Source organism: Myiozetetes cayanensis, unplaced genomic scaffold (genome assembly GCF_022539395.1).
Source record: "Myiozetetes cayanensis isolate MyiCay16 unplaced genomic scaffold, myiCay2020 scf9, whole genome shotgun sequence".
Classification (NCBI taxonomy): domain Eukaryota; kingdom Metazoa; phylum Chordata; class Aves; order Passeriformes; family Tyrannidae; genus Myiozetetes; species Myiozetetes cayanensis.
In genome coordinates, this window is record NW_026088185.1 from 23,121,919 (window position 1) to 23,139,228 (window position 17,310).

Sequence of the window (17,310 nt, forward strand, 5' to 3'; positions counted from 1 at the left end):
TAGAGTAGTGGTTGTTGGGATCTGGCCCTGTTCCCTTGGGTGCTAGGGAGGGCAGAGGTGCTGGTGCTTGCTTGGAAAGGGGGTGAGGAAGTACTCTCCAGAGATGTTGGGGCTCTGGTGCTTTGTCCTTGGCAGTGGGAAGGCTCCACAGTGCCTATTGGTGTTCCCATCCCATGGCAATGTTGGGCTGTTGTAGAAACTGAGGTGTGGAGGGGCTGGGAAGAATCTCCTGGAGTCGAAGTGTACTCAGGGATGGGGCCCCATACAGGAGTTTTGGAAGGCTGCAAAGGGAGAACCCTTTGCTGAAAACCCCTCCCTGGTGACTTTTGAGGGGGACAGCAAGGTAGGAGGGGTGTTGGGGTCCTTCACCGCTCCGGCAGAGCCAGCTCCAGCCTTTTGGCTGAGCCCACGGCTTGAGGACGGAAACGCAAACAGGAACGGGGAGGCGTTGGGTGAGAAAATGTCAACAGCACTGGGCCGGGTGCCTGGCTCGCTGCCTCCCTGGCCAGCTCGCCACTCTCTGGGCCACTGCTGGTGGGCTTCCCCTCTTTGCCCTGGGGTTTCCCAGCATTTGCACTTGAGTACAGCAAGGCTGGGGCTGGGCTGCCCCAGGGGCGGCCAGGGAGACCAGGGCACCATCCGGAAACATGCAGCCCCTGAGCAGGAGGAGGAGGAAGAAGGAGGAAGGGAGACAGGAGGAAAGCCAGGGGGATGCTGGGCACACTCCAGGTTTGGGACGGGCAAGGGGAGACTGGTGTGGCTCCACATGCTGAAGGACAGACGGGACTTTCCCAGCGTTTTGTCTTTGCTTTTTAGTTGAGAGCTGGGCTGATAAATCTTCACGTCCTCCTCAACACTGGGGGTGCAGGACACCCGAGGACCATCAGTTGGGCACTTTGTCCCCCATGTGGCAGGGGGGACCAAGTTGTGCCAGGGGGTGCCAGGCATGCCCCAAGAAGGGCCCCACACACCGGTCCCTGCCACCCCCCCGCCAAGGGCACAGGGACGCCGGTGGCGTCACGCGGGGTGATAAGGCCCCGACCCCGCTGTGCCCGCTGCCCGCCGTGGCCCCTCGGCACGGGGTGCGAGGAGTTCGCAGGGGGAGTTGGGGGAGGTAATTTTTTTTTTTTGGGGGGGTCGTCTGTGCAATTGCAGGCACCCCCATCCCAGGGCCAGCTGCTCGAGTCAGGTTCCCGGTTGCCTTTAAGGGCGTTTTTGGGGGAGGCGAGGGGAGCGGTGCGGGGCCGGACTTGGAGCGCGCCGTGCAGCTGGGGAGAGAGGGAAGAGGAGAATAAAGAGGGAGAAGAAGCGAGGGAAGGGAGGGGAGCGGTGGAAAAAGTCATCCGGGACCCCCTTCCTCCCCAGGGCCGGGGCCGGCGCCCCGGGCTCCCCAGCCCCCGACCGCCCCGGGGCTGAGGAGGGGAGCGGGGAGCCGGCGGGACCCCCCTGCGCCCCGCCATCGCCGGGGTCCGCTTGCGGGGAGCGAAACCCTTCGGCTCTCCCCCTCCTTCCCTCCCCTCCCTCCTCCCTCCCTCCTTCCTTCCTTCCTTCTCCAGGCTTGGCCCGGGGAGGGAGGGGGGCTCTGCCTGCAGTCTGCCTTCACGCCTGCCCGCCCGGGCGACGCCGGGCTCCCGCCTGCTCCCCCCGGCCCCTGCGGCCGCCCCCCGCGCCCCCCGGGCCAGGTGAGGCTGCGGTGCCGTCCCTCTCGGATGTAGGCAGGCGAGACCCCGGATGGATTTCGGGAGCGTCATGAACCAGGTACGGGCGGGCGACGAGGGCACAGGGGTCCCCAGACCCCCGGGACAGGAGGGGGGTGCTGCAGGCGGTGTCATCTCTCCAGGGGGCGGGGGCCACGCGCGGTATCCGAGCGGTGATGGGGTGGTGCGTGGATAGGGGGGTGCTGCCCCCCCGTGTTGGGGGCTCCGCAGTTGTCGGTCACCAGAGAGGGCCTGGGGGGCCGGGGGTGCTTGGAAGGGGCAATGCGGTGCTCGCAGGGAGGATGATTTGGGGAGGGGGTGAGGACCGGTTTGCTGCCGGCTGGGACCTTTGAGCGGTTCCGGGGGGGTCGTGCCCCCCGTGCCCCTCTCCCCGCCTCGCCGGGGCGGGTGACTCTCAGAGTGCCCGCAGGGGGACACGCAGGCGCTGGGGTTTGCGTCCCCTCGCTCCTCGCGAAGTGCGTAGGGACACGTCCTTGGGGAGCGAGGGCTGCGCGGGAAAGCGGGGTCCGCCCCCGGCACCCCGCTCCCGCCCCGCAGCCGAGGGGACGATGCCGGGTGCCTGTCACCCCGGCGGGGGGGACACGGCGGGGGCAGCCCCTGGGCCGGGACACCCTGGCAGCCCACGGGTTAACCCCCCTGCCCCGTCCCGCCACGGAACCGTCAATGGTTAAACCCCGGGTTAATGAGTGGCGAGGTGTCGGCGGCTGCCAGCCCCCCCGCGCCGTATCCCCCCGGCAGGGATCCCCGGCCCCTCGGCGCCGCCGGGCCCGCAGAGGGTTAACTCCGTCAGGGCAGGTCCCGGCGCAGATGTTTTTGGGCTGTGCTTCTGGGAGAGGAAACGGCCGAGCGAGGGAGGCATCAGCCCGCTTAGGTTTAAGGGGAAAACAAGAAAAAAAAGAGAAGTGCTCCGTTCCCGGGCGCCTGAGCCTGCTCAGCGCTGGCGTCAGCCCCAGTGTGGGACCCGTGGTCCCAGTGTGGGTGCTGGGACAGCTGGCAGGGACAGTGGGTGACAGTGGCATGTGCCCCCTGGGTACTCATGGCACCTCGAGTTAGGGGGTTTTGGGGGTTAACCAAGCGAGCACCTCTTGAACCTACAGTGTGGTGGCATCGGGAGGACAAAGTGTATCCTGCCTGGCGTCTGAAGCCACCCCCAGGGAAAGTGGATCTGTAGAAAATGAGCCTCCAGCCTGCACCCTTTCTAACGAAGCCCCTTCGTTAGTGATCTGTTTCAGGAAGGGCAGGGTGCTGCTTTGTGGGGTTGCTGTCCGCCCTGGGGAGGATACTGGGTCTTGGGGCTTACTTCTGGGGTCCTGACTTGAGGGGTTCATTTACTCCTGGCTCTGGGCCACTCTCCTGCTTTCTTTGCCACTGTCTGGTCCCTAGCCTCTTGCAGCCCATCTCCAGGGCATCCCATCACAGTGCTGGCAGCCCCTGATCAGCATTGGAGCTTCCCTACTGGATGTCGGGACATTGGGAAAAGAGCAGCCCCACTGTACAGTCCCTGGGGAGGACCTCCTGTTCCCTCACCTCTTCAACACTACAGATGGGGGACACCAGTTTTGGGGGTGCTGCTCATCATTTCAGTTTCCTGGCAGCATATTCATCTCCATCCCACAGGGTGAGAGCACAGCACTGAATCTGCCTTGGACCTTTCCTTCACAAGCAGGCTCAGTGCTGTGGGGGCATAGCTCCCTTGGGGCAGCCGGGGCTTATTTTGGCACCTTAACCACCCCTTCGATGTGGGTCATACACCTGTGGGCACTGGCAGGTGTCCCTGATGCTGTGAGGCAGCCCAAAGCCTGCAGTGGGGTCTCTGTGCACAGGAAAGGGGCTTGCCTGGTGTTCCACCAGCCTGGCAGAGGGGATCTGTGACAGGATCACACTGTGTTCAGGATGGGGCACAGACTGCTGACAGTTCTATGTGCTGGCCAATCCCACAGGAATGATCGTGCTCCAAGCAAACCCATGTCAGAATCCATGTGTTGATCAGTCCCATGTGAGAATCTGTGCACTGGCCAATCCTGTGGTGGAATCACTGCTCTGACCAGTCCTGCATGGGAATCACTGCTCTGACCAATCCTGCATGGGAATCACTGCTCTGACCAGTCAGCTGTCAGAATGTATTGACCAATCCTATGTGTGCAGTAACTAATCCCATGTAGGAATCCAAGTGCTCGCCAATCCTGTGTGAGAATCCATACATTTATCAGCCTTAGGTGAGAATCTAATTGCTGCCCAGTCTCATGTAAGAATAGAATCCACGCACTGGCCAATCCAATGTAACAACCTGTTGGTGGAGCAGTCCTGGTGAGCCCCCCTGCAGCAGAGTCTGTCCCAGGTGGTCCCACTGTTACTCTGTTGCCGGCCAATCCCTGGTACCGGAGCTGCTCCCTGGCCAATCCTGCTGTCCGGTTTGGCTCTGGGGAGTTGATGAGGGGGTGGGGGGGATTCCTGCACTCTCCTTTGGGAGATGCTGGTGCAGGGGGCAGTGACCCCATGCTCTCCCTTAGGCTGGTTGTGGGATCCCCACAGGACTGGGGTGAGGGGTTTTCCCTCATGGGTGGCAGCACCCATGAGTGGGTGCTGGTGGCAGAGCAGGACAGAGCAGAGCAGGGCAGGGCTGGGCTGGGGCTGTGGAGCCAGAGCCAGGCAGGCGCGTGCTGGCCTGCGGGGCCAGATCCAGACCTGCTGCCTCCAGATGTTGCCTTTTTAGGCACTGGAGCACAGCATATCCCTGCCTGTGGCCGGCCCTGTGCTGAGCCAGTCCCTGCAGGCAGAGTGGGGCCAGACCCTGTCCTGGTTATGTGGAGGCACCTCTGTCTCCCTCCTGACCCCTGAAAACCCCTTTTTCCTTCCAAATAACCTCAAGGATGCTACTTTCTCCCCCTTCCCTAGGCTGCACTTGGCAACACTGGGGCCGATTGCTCAAACCGCCCCGAAGCCGGGACCTGCCCTTATTTGGGTTGAAACCAGGGCTATTTTGGTGCTACTGCCTCCATCGCAACCCCTTGAAGCTTCCCTGTATGTTGTTTTCCCTGTCCTGTCGCATATCCCTGTGCCAGGGCTGCTGGCCAGGCCATCCATGGGCTGCTGGTAGCTATCATGCTCCCAGTGTGCCATGGGTCCCAGAGTGCCTTGGGGTGCTAGTGGTGGCCCCCAGGGCCACTGTGGGGTGGAACAGCTGTTGTCCTCTGTGGTATTTCATCCCTGATTTGCAGGGCTATATGTACCGGGTAACCTCTGTCCTGATCTTGCTGCCGCCTTCCTGGCGGGGATGGGCCACAGGGCGGCTCCTCGGGGACATACTGAGGAAGAGACAGAGGAGATAGCATCTGTCCCAGCTTGGGGAACATCCCTGGATGACTCTTTGTCCTCTGGTATCCTCCCTGCATCTCTTGGGCAATGCAGGGGCAGGGCAACCTGCTGGCTTCTGCCCTGGAATGGGGGCTGCCAGGCATCCAGGCATGGAGGGGATGGCACAGTGACAGTCCCTGTCCCAGCTGCAGGGCGGGCTGGGGATTCTCAGAGGGAAGCCTGGGAGCGGTGAGACCTCTGTGCCCCAGCATCAGCCCAGTCTGACTCACCCTGAGCTGCTGGCCAAACCGCTCCCCGGCCCTTTGGTGCATCTGCCAGTTATCCCCACCCGACGGGAGAAATCCCAAAAGCAGCAGAGCCCCTGAGTGCTGGTGGGGGCAGAAGGGGGCTGTGTGGTGCTGGGGTGCTGCCTCCTCCCCTGGACCCCCATGCCAGAGGGCTGGGGCTCTGCATGGCTGCCCTGTGCCTGGCACACCGGGGCTGTGTTGGGCAGGGTGGAGCTGGGGGGGAGGAGGAGGCAGGCGTGGATGGAAACATGCCGTCCTCCTGCCGGGGACGTATTGCATAAATAGGAGTTTTGCCAGAGCTGCAAAAAATGTGAGGGCAGGAGCAGGCAGCACGTGGTGTAGGCAGGAGGTATCTGACCCCTGTGAAGGGCAGGGGGGTGGCCAGAGCCTGGACCCTGTGGTCCCTTATGCCTGACAGGGGAAAGGATGCTGTGGCTTATCACACGGGGAAGGGGGGAACAGGGGTGCTGGAGAGAGAAAAATGTTCCCCAACACCCCAGTTTGATGGTCCCAACCTGTCACTTAAAAGTGTCTTCTGCTGGGAGGTTTCTGATGGTGGCTCACACTCTGCCCCACACCGTGGCTAAAATGGGACTTGGCAGGGCTTGGTGGCTGTGGCAGGGTTGGAGGGACTGGAAAGTAGGGGAAGGGCCCTGGGGATGGCTGAGGGAGTTGCTGTGGTCTATGGCTGTCCCTGGTCCCCTGCTTGCCTGGTGCAGGGTGTTGGGGTGAGCAGAGAGTCGTGGGGGGCATGGGGAGGTGATTTGCAGCCCAGCTGGGACGTAAGTGGCGCAAAGCTGTGGTGAACTTGCTAGGGAGGAATTGATCCCTCAAGGGATGATGTTGGACCCCATGAGGTGGGGTGACATGGGCTGAGCTGGCCCTGATGCTGCTCAGCCTTGTTCCATGGGATGCCAATCTGGCCACTGAGTCACCACCCTCTTTGGCAACTGCGTTTTCAGCCCACAGAGTGGATTGGGCAGAGGAACCCCTACCAGAGCTGAAGGGACTAGGGTGCCTTACTTCCCTCTTTTGGGATCCACATCCCTTCTGAGTAGTGGGGCAATGAGGGTTGTGCCTGCGTGATGCTGGCTCACTTTGGGAGGGTCCAGGATGCCAGGGTGTCCCTTTTGACAGCACATCTCCAGCTCTGACCATACCAGCAGGGCAGGCTTGCTGGCATCTCAGTGCCTGGCCATGGGAAGAGTCTGTGGTGTGCTGGGGTCTGTGTGAGGGCTGAGGTGGCTGAGGTAGCTGAGGTGACTGCATCTGCTCCCGGCATTGTAAGGGTCAGCACCAGCCCGGATATCAACCGGCTCCGGAATGTTTATCGGAGCTCCTGGGGAAGGGAAAAACAAAAACCGCCACCCAAAGGAAGGGATATGCGTCAGAGATGGGCCTGGATCACCCACTGGCAGCCAGATGGGCCATGCTGTGGGCCGTGGGCCAGCGCTTGCCCGGCTCCGGCAGCCCAGCTGGGGAGACCCCAGCGCGCCCACTACTGCACTGATCCAGCCTGTTCCTGAATCGCAGGGCCCCTCCATGGAGGTTTGTTTTCCCCCAGCGCTGCTGGCATCTTGCAGGTTGGGGCTACAACTCACGGGGATGCTCCACCTGGAGCAGGACCTGGCAATGGCCCTGGGCACCTCCACGGGTTCAGGGGTTATTTTGCTGAGGGAGGAGGAGGGAGAGGAAGGAGGTGTTGAGGGAGGGAGGTGCAAGCGGGGGTTGCAGCATGGAGAAGGCTCTGAGGTGTCTCATCCCTGGGTACATGGTGGATGTCTGCATTCCTGCAGCCTCGCTCAGTGCTTGTGAAATGGTGCTGGAGTCCTGTCGGGAATATGTGGTGCAGAGGTCAGTCCCCGAGCCGCAGCTGGAAGGGTGAGGTGGAAGAGGGATCCCGTGGGCTACTGTACCCTGTGATGGCATGGCTGAGGACTATCGGGTTTTGCCAGCCAGGTGTTTAATTCTGGTCTTGGACATCTAAAGGGTATCAAGTATCTCTAGGTATAGTGACAGCTGGCGATGAGTCAGGGAGCCCATCACCACTCTCCAGCGGAAGGCTGCAGGGTGTGCCCAACCCTTTATGAGACATCAGGGAATCCCATCACTCATGACCACAGGGTCTTGCTCACTGGGAAACTGATTTTTCTGCTTGGCAAAACTTGGGTCTCAAGGCTCGTGGGATGTGGCTGCTGGGAGGGATGGGGCTGCGACCTGGGGGGCCGTGGGGGGCTGGTGGGGTGGGCGGCAGCCCTGCTGCGCCTCGTTCCTCGCATTCTTGGGCAGGGCTGCCGGGCGGCGGGGTCGCAGCGGCGGGGGCCAGCCGGCAGGAATGCAAACACCGGTGAGGGGGAGAAGAAAGGCTGCTGTGTCTGCCACAGCAAGGCAAAGCCTGGACCAGGGGTGTGCAGGTCCCCCTTGCCTTTCCCACCGCCCCCTGCTCTGGGAGATGCAGGGATCCCTGAGGGCAGAGATGGTGGCAGTTCTGGGGGTTGCCACAGTCCTGTATGAAGTGATATACTCTCACCAGTCCTGTGGGGCAGGAGGGGTGCTCTAGGAAGGGGTCTGTTGACTGGGTCAGGGTCTTACCTCTTCTCCTTGAACTGGGGGCACGTTTGAGCCAAACTTGAGAGAGGGATGGTAGCTGAAAACAGCTTTATGTTCCTGCAGTCCTCATAAAACTGCCTTTCTGGGATGAGAGAGTGCCATACAACCTGGGTTGGTGTCTCCTGTGGATGGAACGACTGGTGTCGCGTGAGCACAAGCCCATATAGACATCAGAGAATCCACTAGGATAGGGAAATACAACCACAGGCACCCCAGTTTTCCTCCTTTTCCAGCCAGAGGAGCATTTGTAGCCTGCAAACTTCCTCATGCCGACAGCAGAGGAGGGGTGGGCATGAACCCTACCTGGCTGTGGGACCAGCATTCCTGTGGTGGGGGAGCTGTACATCTCTCCCCATCACTGGCCTTGGAGCTGGGGCTGTGTGGGGGCCAGGGGCCCTTGGCTGAGCATCCCCAGGGGAAGAGTGAGGGGAAGAGTGTGGCAGTGTGCGGGGCACGGTGCGGGGTGCGGCACAGCCCTCATCAGCTCCGTCCGCAGCAGCAGCGGCTCGCTGCCGGAGAACATTCCAGGGAGGCTGGCGCGGGGCCAGCGCCGCGGGGCAGGGAAAGGGGCCTTTTATGGAAGCGTTTCTGCATTAGAATAAAATCATAATAATAATGCGCAGGGGAAGGGAGCGGGAGCAGGCGGAACCCCTGAAGAAAACAGCGAGAAGGGATGGGAGCAGGCTGGCAGCTGGGGAGGGGAGCAGGCACTGGCCATCACCCTGTGGGGTCTGGGATGGGCTGGGATCTGGGTGCTCCAAGTTGGGTGCTTGTGGTAAATCTTTCTTTTTATGGCCCAGGGCAGGACTGAGTAGGGTGCAGGGTGGTGCTGCCATAGTGGGGGACCAGCCCCTGGGTGATGTTTGCTGTCTTGGCTCCATCCTAGAATGGGGCAGGGGATGGCTGACGGGGGCTCACCGCTCCTGGGGACTCTGTAGTGGGGTTTGTAGAGGTCAAAGTGTCCCTAATCACACTCTCCTGCTCCTGATGGCATCTCTGGGCCAACACGGGGCTGGAACACCTCTTCCCGCTGCCCCGGCACCTACGAGGCGCTGCCTCTCCCACCCTGGCATGCTGCTGCTTCCCGGCGGACTGGGGTGCACGCAAAACCCAAGGTTAATTGTCAGTAATTGCCGATGGTAATTAAGGTAACAATAGCCGGGCTGTTCAGCTGGCGGCTGCAGGAGCTCACGAGGCCGGGCTGGGGTTTGTTCCAGGAGCTGCTTTTGGCATCAGGCATCTGCCCTGTGCTGTGCCTGCCGTGCCCACCCGGGCTGGACTAGGGCTGTCCTGGCTCCCTGGCCAAGGACATATGGCACTTCTGCCATGGCCCTGAGTCCATTCCCAGGAAGCCCAGCCTTGACCTCGGGGTGCTGCCTGGGCTCCTGCCTGGAACGTGGGGCAGTGGTGACCCTGTCACTCCCTTGGGTGGGCCCTGGGGAGTGGGTGGGGAGTGAATGCTTCAGCCCAGCCCCTTCCCATGCCCCATGCTGTGCAGGGGGCTGCAGGAACTAATCCTGGCTCTCTTCTACTTCCTTGCAGGCTGTGACCCCCTGCTCCCCCACTGTCAACTATGAACTGGTAAGTGACACCTCACTGTGAGCCGTGAGTGGCAGTCAGGGCTCTGGGGATGCTAGCTGGGACTGTTCTGCACTGAGTGTGGGGCTTTCTCTACCCGGGGCCTTCAGGATGCGAGTCTTTTGCCCCTGAAACAAAGGTGTCCTGAGCTGGGGGTAAGGACACCCCCCATTTCAGTGCTGTGTCCCCCAGTATTGCTGGCTGCAGGTCATCCCACATCTGAGCAGCACAAGCTGGGGCAGTCCAGCCATCGTGGGACTCCTGGAGTTGGAGCTTTCAGGGAAGAGGAACTTGCAGGGTTGCTGAGAGGGACAGGCAGACGGGACGTGACCAGCCAGGGCTCCAGGGTCCCCCGGTACAGAGGACCTTCCCTCCCTGGCCACAGCCAGGGCGGTTTCTTGCACACCCGGAGATGGTTGTACCAGATGTGCCTTTGGCTCAGGGCGCCCAAGGCTGTGTATCTGCAGCTCTTGTTACTGTCACCGTCTCTTTTGTCCCTCCTGGGGACCTTTAATGATCTGCTGGGACCAGGGCGACTCACAGCCCTTCCCACCCTGTCCTGTCTGGACACCGAGAAAACAGCTGGGTGTGCCATCTCTGTTCACCCTGTCCTGGGGAGGATGGGTGCAGGGGCACTGGGCAGACAGCCACAGTCCTTTGCCACACTGCTCTAGGCCATGACCAGGCTTCTGGGAGTAGCAAGGGCACTGAGAAGTCACCTGGAGCAGGGCCATGTCCAAGTCAGAGGCTTGGAAAGTGTGACACAGTGGTGCCCACCAGGCAGCATCTTGCCAGCAAAGCAGCTCCCTTGCCCCATCCACAGCCTGGCCATGCCTGTGGCAGCAGGCAGAGCAGGCACGTGGCAGCGGGAAGACTGGCATAGCCTGGGGCCAGTGTGGCCGCCCTTCCTTTTTTGCTCTGGAGTGTGCCAAGGCTTGCTGGGGCAGGCGCTGGGGAGAGGAGGCCCTGGCAGGGTTTCAGCTTGGGCTCGGCAGCCTGGCAGTGCTGCAGTGTCTGTGCCTCACAGGGGGCCCTGGGCTGGGCACCCCACAGCTGGGCAGGGGTCTCACCCTAGGTGGGTGGGTGTAGGGGATGACCCCTGCAAGCTCATGAAAGCAGCGCAAGAGTCCAAATGAGTGAGGGGAAGGGGTGGGAGCAGAGCATGCTGCCTGCCCTGGGGCCCCACAGTGGTTATCTAGCCTGGGTTTAATCTCTGCCTGCACCCCGCTGCCCCTGCCAACCTCCCTGGGCACTTATCTCTGGCAAAAACATGTTGGCTCCAAGCTGGGACCGTTACTGTGGCTTTGGGAGGAAATCAAAAGGGGTTTGCCCTGTCTCGTGGCTGGAAATGTCTGCCCTGGCCTTGCTGCCAGGGCTTGAGCAGCCTGGTTTTGGGGGTCCCCTCCATCTTCCTGGTCCCAAGACTCCTATAAAACCACCAAGCTGAGTCCCTTTGCTGTGCCACCCTCAGGCACCCCAACCACCATCCTCAAGGCAGAGGTATCTGTCCTCTGCTCCCTATATTTGGGGTCCAGATGCTCTCCCCCACCTCAGGAAGTTAATTCCTGTCCCCAGTCCTGTTTCAGAACTCTCTGTAGACTCCAGTGGCGTGTCAGCAAATTTGCCTATTTTGAGCATCTCGGACTCCGGTTCTGCTCCTGTCGGGGTCCTTAGGTGGCCCTGTGGGGCCGGGTTTATCTTGAGGAGGTGAGCCTGCTGGTGGCCAGTGGCCAGGCTGGGTGTGGGACTGCACTAGGCTTGCCCATTATTTACCTCCTGGCTGTAGGGTCTGACCATGGAGGATCTATCTGAGACCTTGGAGATGTGGAGGGCACTGGGTGCCCATCATGGAGCAAGCTCAGGGTTTAGCTGAGTGCTCCCCATCTGCAACACTGGTTGAGTGCAAGAGGTGGCTGCTGGGAGGCAGGATGGCAGCATCCTTGGTACCCAAGTATCGCCCCAGCTCTGTGCTTAGGTTTTGAGGGATTCCCAACCTTTAGGACATATTGGTGGGCAGGGAAGGAAATGGGACTGTGGAGCACTTCCTAGGAAGGGCCAGAAATAGCCAGGGGGGAATTTTGGCCATGGTCCCCGCTCTGTGTGCATGTCTCTCAATCTCTCCTTCTCTCTCGCTTGCCTTTTTCTCTCTCCCCTTCCTCCTGCCTGCAGCCATCCCCGGGGGAGAGCATCACCAAGCAGGTAGACACCCTGGTAAGTGCGACCCGTCATGGAGGCTGATCTCTGCCTCAAGGCCTCCTGAGGGGGTTACTTGTGCCTGTCCCATTGCTGCAAGCCAAAATCCCTCAATCCAGGATGCTCCTGTGGTCTCCCAATATGCCTAGGACACCCCAGTCCTCCCTCCTTGCCAGCCAAGGTGATGACAGCCATGCCAAAGGCCAAGAGAGATGCCCTGGGTTGGTGGGAGAGGCGGTGGTGGAGCCCAGTGTAGTGGGGGCCAGAGCTTTTGCTGCAAAGCTGGCTTTCCTGTCTTGGAGCCAGGGATCTGTTGTTGAATCTGTGGACATGAAATTGCTAAGACAGTGTAGACAAATGCAGTGCCAAAGTCAATGTGGTCGGCTTCCCCTGCCCTTGCCCACAGCCAGCTTGCCGGCCTCCCTGTGCACTGGGGCTCAGACTCAAGGGATGGAGGCACAATGGTTCCCATGAGGAAGAGGGTGAAAGCCTTCCTCACCTGGGATCTGGCTTTGCTTCATCCCTTTGGTTATCCAGGACATGTTTGCAGCCCTTTTCTGAGCCGGAGAAAGAGCATCCACAGCTAGAAAAATCCAATCAGGAGCCTCCTTTGCTGGCTTTGCACTCTTTTGGGGAAGTTTTCTGGTATTTTTGCAGCCTTTCTTGTGCCCCTCATCACCCTTTCCAAGCAGAAGGGACCTGTGGGTTTTGGATGCTGCCAGGAGCCTGGGGACATGCCAAGTTAACTTGGGAGACGTATTCTCGATGGTGTTGCCAGAGGGGTTTTCAACCCAGTGTGACTGGGACCAACCTGTCCTGTGCTGGGCTGGACTGGCCTGTACTGGCTTGGCTGGAGTCTCTCCTCTGGAGGGGATGTTTGCAGTATCTCCCAGCCCAGTGACGAGCAGGAGTGTTTAATAACATGAGTGCTTTCTCCTATCAGCTGATCACAGGCTGACTCTTCCTTGTGCAGGGGCTGGCGGCAGAGCTGGCAGCGCGGCTGTGGTTAGATCAGGGGGAGCAGGGCAGAGCCCGGGGAGCGGGGCAGGGCCCAAGGGCTCTCGATGGGGCAGGGGACACTGGAGGGCCCTCTCCGCGAGCACCCGCTCCCCTGGGCCTGGAGAGTGTCAGGAGAGGAGCTGCCATGGCATGGAAATGGATTAGCAAGGGTCTCACTGCTGTCAAGGTATGGGAAGGGAGAGGGGCTCTGGTGTCCTCACCTTGCTTGCTCTCCGGTGCCTCGGTGTACCCCTGTGGGAGAGGCATGAGGCTGCGTTGCCCTCCGTCAGATCTCCTTTGAGCATGGCTATGGATTGGGAGGCTGCTGTGTCTGGGTGTGGTGGCGTGGGCTGACAGGGCTCTCCTGGCTGGTGGGTGTGGGTGGGGGACCCCAGATGTCTCCTTTAAAAAGGTTTGGGGCAGAACAGGGGTCACAGTGGAGATCTCATCCTCATCACTGGTGGGTGATGCAGGGACGAGCCCACATTCTGGGTCAGGCTTGTTCCACACACCCTGGCTCTCCCAGGAAAGGTTTTACTTCTCTTTTTACTGCATTTTAACTCCTTATTTGCTCTCAGCAATGCTGGAGTGTTTCTGGGGTGAGCAGAAAATTTGGGGCACCCTGAGGAGAACCTAGAGGGGAAATTGTCACTCCTGCCCAAACACCCCTGGGCACTCAGGCAGGGCTGCCGCCTTCTGGAGCGGCTTTGGTTGGGAGGGGAGATGGTTGTCCCCAGGCTCTGGGGCTGCTGAGCCTGGCCCTGCTCCACCGGGCAGCCTGACCTTGAAAGGAGCAAGCGAGGCTGGTGGAGGGTGATGCTGGCTGCCCACTGGAGCAGCTCTGGGAGTGCACTGGATGGGAGATGGCAGGCGGAAACCTCTTTCCCACTTCCCTTTGATGTACTGGTTGTGGGATGCTGCAGCCCCGAGGAGAGTGACAGCAGGTCCTGCAGCTTCATGGGCAGAAGGGACATCCTGGGAACCAGCCACAGGATACATCTCTTATTTCTGATCCTTCCAGGTGCTTGGGACGTGTTGCCTGCCCGAGATTAGTCTTTAAATGACTCCTGCTTATTAGCTGGAGATACTAAAACTAATGAGCTACGAGTGTGTTTTTCCCTAGCAGTTTTTTTTGGAAACCCTGCTTTGTTTTTCGGCTGAGGTCACAAAGTCACTGAGCAAGCCGGCTGCAGATGAAATTCTCGAGGCCGGAGAACATGCATAAATAGAAGTTTCCTGCTCTGAGAGCTCAAACATTTCCTCCAGGCGTTTGGCTCGGGAGAGCCGGGGCCAAAGCAAACTGCTGTGCCTGGCTGGCTCCTCGATGTTGCTTGGGCAGCGAACCTGCCTCTGCTCTGGGTAGGGCCAAAGCAACTCTGTCCCACCAGGTGTGTGTACGCAGCCTAACAGAGACAGGAGGGACTTGTGATATGCCTTAGGCTGTGTCTACCTGCTCAGCATCCTTCCAAAAGGTCCTCTAGGACCCTTTGCCAAGGCACCAGTCCCACAGTGCCCGTGGTGGCTGGTCCCAGCTGCTGGGGTTGTGAGAGTTGGGTTTTGCTTGTGGGATAAGGGGGGACAGTGATGGTGTCAAGGTGTTTGTACCACTGGGATGCTTGGTGGGTGATATTTGGAGGTATTTTGGGGGTGTTACCATGTGCAGTGCAGTGTGGTGGGGGTGGGATGTGTTGGCAGCACCATCACACCCAACCCTAGCAGGACTCCAGTGCTATCTGTGACTGGGTCACGGCAGTAACTTGCTTTTCCTCTCTGGTTCTTTAGGATGCCACAAAATCCCCCAGGAGTGCGCAGTCACGCTGCAAAACATCCAGGTAGATGCCTCAATTTCTCTTTCTGGTGACCATCTCTGCACTGCATGAACCTCCCCCTCTCTGCCAACATTTTGCTTCTCCAGATGTGCTACACCTGGGAGATGCTCCCAGAGGAGAAGATATGGGGGTTATGATCCACCATCCTTAACTTGGGTCACCTAGACACCCCAATGGGACTGGGAGCAGGGGAAAGGTTGCAGGCAGCTCTGCTGCTGTGTCCCCATATGTCCCAGCCCATCCCGCAGGGTGGGGAAGGGTCAGTGTGTCCCCTCCCCATGCCATGCCTTGACAGCGGTCCCCTCCCTTGCCCAGGAGCATGAGCCTGACTACAGCCATGGAGAGCAGCTGTGAGCTGGACCTGGTGTACATCACAGAGCGGATCATTGCCGTCTCCTACCCCAGTGTGGCTGAGGAGCAGAGTTACTGCAACAACCTCCGTGAAGTGGCCCACATGCTGAAGTCCAAGCATGGGAACAACTATGTGGTGAGGGGCACAGCTGCATTCCTGTCCGGCTGGGGAAGGGCTGGGGTGCTCAGAGCCTAGGGATGGGGTGCTTGCAGGGGGTGGGTACTGCATCCTTGTCTCTTTCTGGGCTTAGCTCTGGTGAGGGGAGAGTCTTTGCACTAAGGTGGATAGATTTTTTTCCTTCGTTGAAACTCACCCTGGGAGTTTTTGATCATTGTGTCTCCCTGTGGCAAGGTGTTAACTCAGGCTAATGTGTCTGGAGAAGCCTCTGATGGCAGGATTTGGGGAGGCTTTTGGGTGAGGAAGAGGTGAGAGGTAGCAGCAAGGTAGGAACATGTCTCCTCACTCCGTTTTTCCTCTTCCCTGAAGCTTTTCAACCTATCTGAACGGAGACGTGATGTCAACAAACTTCACCCCAAGGTGGGTCACAGCTGTGGGAAGCAGAGGGAATCTTGGGCCTCAGGGCAGGGCTGTTTGCAGGACCAGCCCCCTGCTATAAGACGCCTGGTGTAGGAACAGCCACCTTCTCTATTCCTCCCAGTTGGAAAAAGCCCTGAGAAAAGCACAGAGAGTTCCCACTAAGTTTGTGGTATCTCAGGCTGATTCCCATTGCCTTCCCCATTCCCAGCTCAAGTCTAGCTGTTTGGGATCTCTTGGAGACCCTCCCTAAGGCATTGTCCCTATCCCTGTGACCATGGGGGAGCCCTGAGCAGCTGAGTCAAGTGACCAGGGGTGAGGGGCCTGAGATCCAGGACCACGATGGCCTCCCTGGGACAGGAGTCTGGGCAGTGGGGTGCAGGGTTGGGGGTGGGAGGGGCACACCAGAGCAACACAGTGGTGCCCACCCTGGGTACATGCCCTGGGCTTTGCACACGGGCAGGCTGGGGACTCTGCAGTGAGTGCGTGTGGATGTGAGCCCTGGCTGTTCCCCCTGCTCAGGTGCTGGATTTTGGGTGGCCTGACATGCACACCCCAGCGCTGGAGAAGATCTGCAGCATTTGCAAAGCCATGGACACGTGGCTCAATGCGGCAGCACACAACGTGGTGGTGCTGCACAACAAGGTGGGCTGGACCCTTCCCCAGGGTATGCAGTGATGGGTGCACTGGGGGTCTACAGGGTTACAGGGATGGGGCCGAGCGGCCTCAGAGACCAAAGGATGCAGGGAAGGTGGTGGCTGGTGGCTTGGTGTGTGGGTAGGTGTCAGCACATATACATAGATTGGTGTGTTTCTAATAAGGGTCGGGGGTGTGCATGCTGGCATGTTCGTATAAGGGACCAGTGTGTACCTGCCTCAGCGTGGCACAGCTGTGCCTGGGCACTCGCAGGCACCACTGTCCCCATGATACCCCTTCTGCTGTGTGCCCGCAGGGGAACCGTGGCCGGCTGGGGGTGGTGGTGGCTGCCTACATGCACTACAGCAACATCTCAGCCAGGTGAGAGGGACATGGGATCCTGGGGTGACCTTGGGGCCCACTGCTGACCTCCACCCCAGGGGTACTGGGTTGCTGGTGCCAATACTTTCCTTCAACTTCATCTGCCCCACAGTGCTGACCAGGCTCTGGACAGGTTTGCCATGAAACGCTTCTATGAGGACAAGGTGGTGCCAGTGGGACAGCCATCCCAAAAGAGGTGGGTTCTGGCCAGCCTTTGCAGGCTGGGTTTTGTCCCCAGAGCCAGAGTGGTTGGATGCAGGGTCCAAGGTGGATGCTCTTCGTGGGTCCTGCTCTCGAGCTGCCTATCTGTCCTTCAGGTACATCCATTACTTCAGTGGGCTCCTCTCTGGCAGCATCAAGATGAACAACAAACCCCTCTTCCTCCACCACGTCATCATGCACGGCATCCCCAACTTTGAGTCAAAAGGCGGTAGGTGCCCCTGACTCCACCCCCCAACCTCGTTCCCCCCTATCCCCCCACCCCACACTGCATGGCCAGACTTGTCCTCTATGGGCAGTATTTTCCTCATTATTTCCTTGGCAATTTGAATTTCCCTTTCCCTTTCAGAGACTGTTCACTCCTATTGGCAGGGTGCTACTCTGCCCTCGGGGGTGCCCTCCCCATGCTGGGTATTAACCTGAGGTGTGGGGTGACAGTGCTTTTCTGCCAGCTTTTGGGAGGATGGCACCAAATGGAGATGGGGTTTGGCATTCAGTACCCCGCCTGGTGCCAGTACTTCACTCAGATCATCATCCTGCCTCTGTCCCCAGCCCATTACTTGCTCCAGGTCCTACAGGACCCAAACTGGGCTGCAGGGGCTTTCCCCTTTCCCGGCTCATCTAGAGCATCCCTTTCTACCCATCTCAGATGTTGCCAG

At 59.8% G+C, this 17,310-nt stretch overlaps 1 protein-coding gene across 12 annotated transcripts in view; it reads left to right on the top strand.

Annotated features, from left to right (window-relative positions):
- The window catches only part of TNS1 (tensin 1), a 62,230-nt gene that overhangs the window by 6,748 nt on the left and 38,172 nt on the right, over positions 1-17,310 (top strand). For 4 of the 12 annotated variants that reach the window (XM_050339579.1, XM_050339577.1, XM_050339580.1 and 1 more), the window contains 9 exons: positions 9,473-9,511; positions 11,678-11,719; positions 14,483-14,532; positions 14,845-15,016; positions 15,368-15,418; positions 15,938-16,060; positions 16,368-16,432; positions 16,545-16,628; positions 16,750-16,862. In XM_050339579.1, the coding sequence (XP_050195536.1) occupies positions 9,473-9,511; positions 11,678-11,719; positions 14,483-14,532; positions 14,845-15,016; positions 15,368-15,418; positions 15,938-16,060; positions 16,368-16,432; positions 16,545-16,628; positions 16,750-16,862 (739 nt within the window). Of the gene's footprint in view, positions 1-1,095; positions 1,115-1,301; positions 1,759-6,731; positions 6,869-8,955; positions 9,046-9,472; positions 9,512-11,670; positions 11,720-14,482; positions 14,533-14,844; positions 15,017-15,367; positions 15,419-15,937; positions 16,061-16,367; positions 16,433-16,544; positions 16,629-16,749; positions 16,863-17,310 lie in introns of those variants that run through there. The other 8 variants (XM_050339586.1, XM_050339582.1, XM_050339585.1 and 5 more) reach the window with 8 other exon arrangements.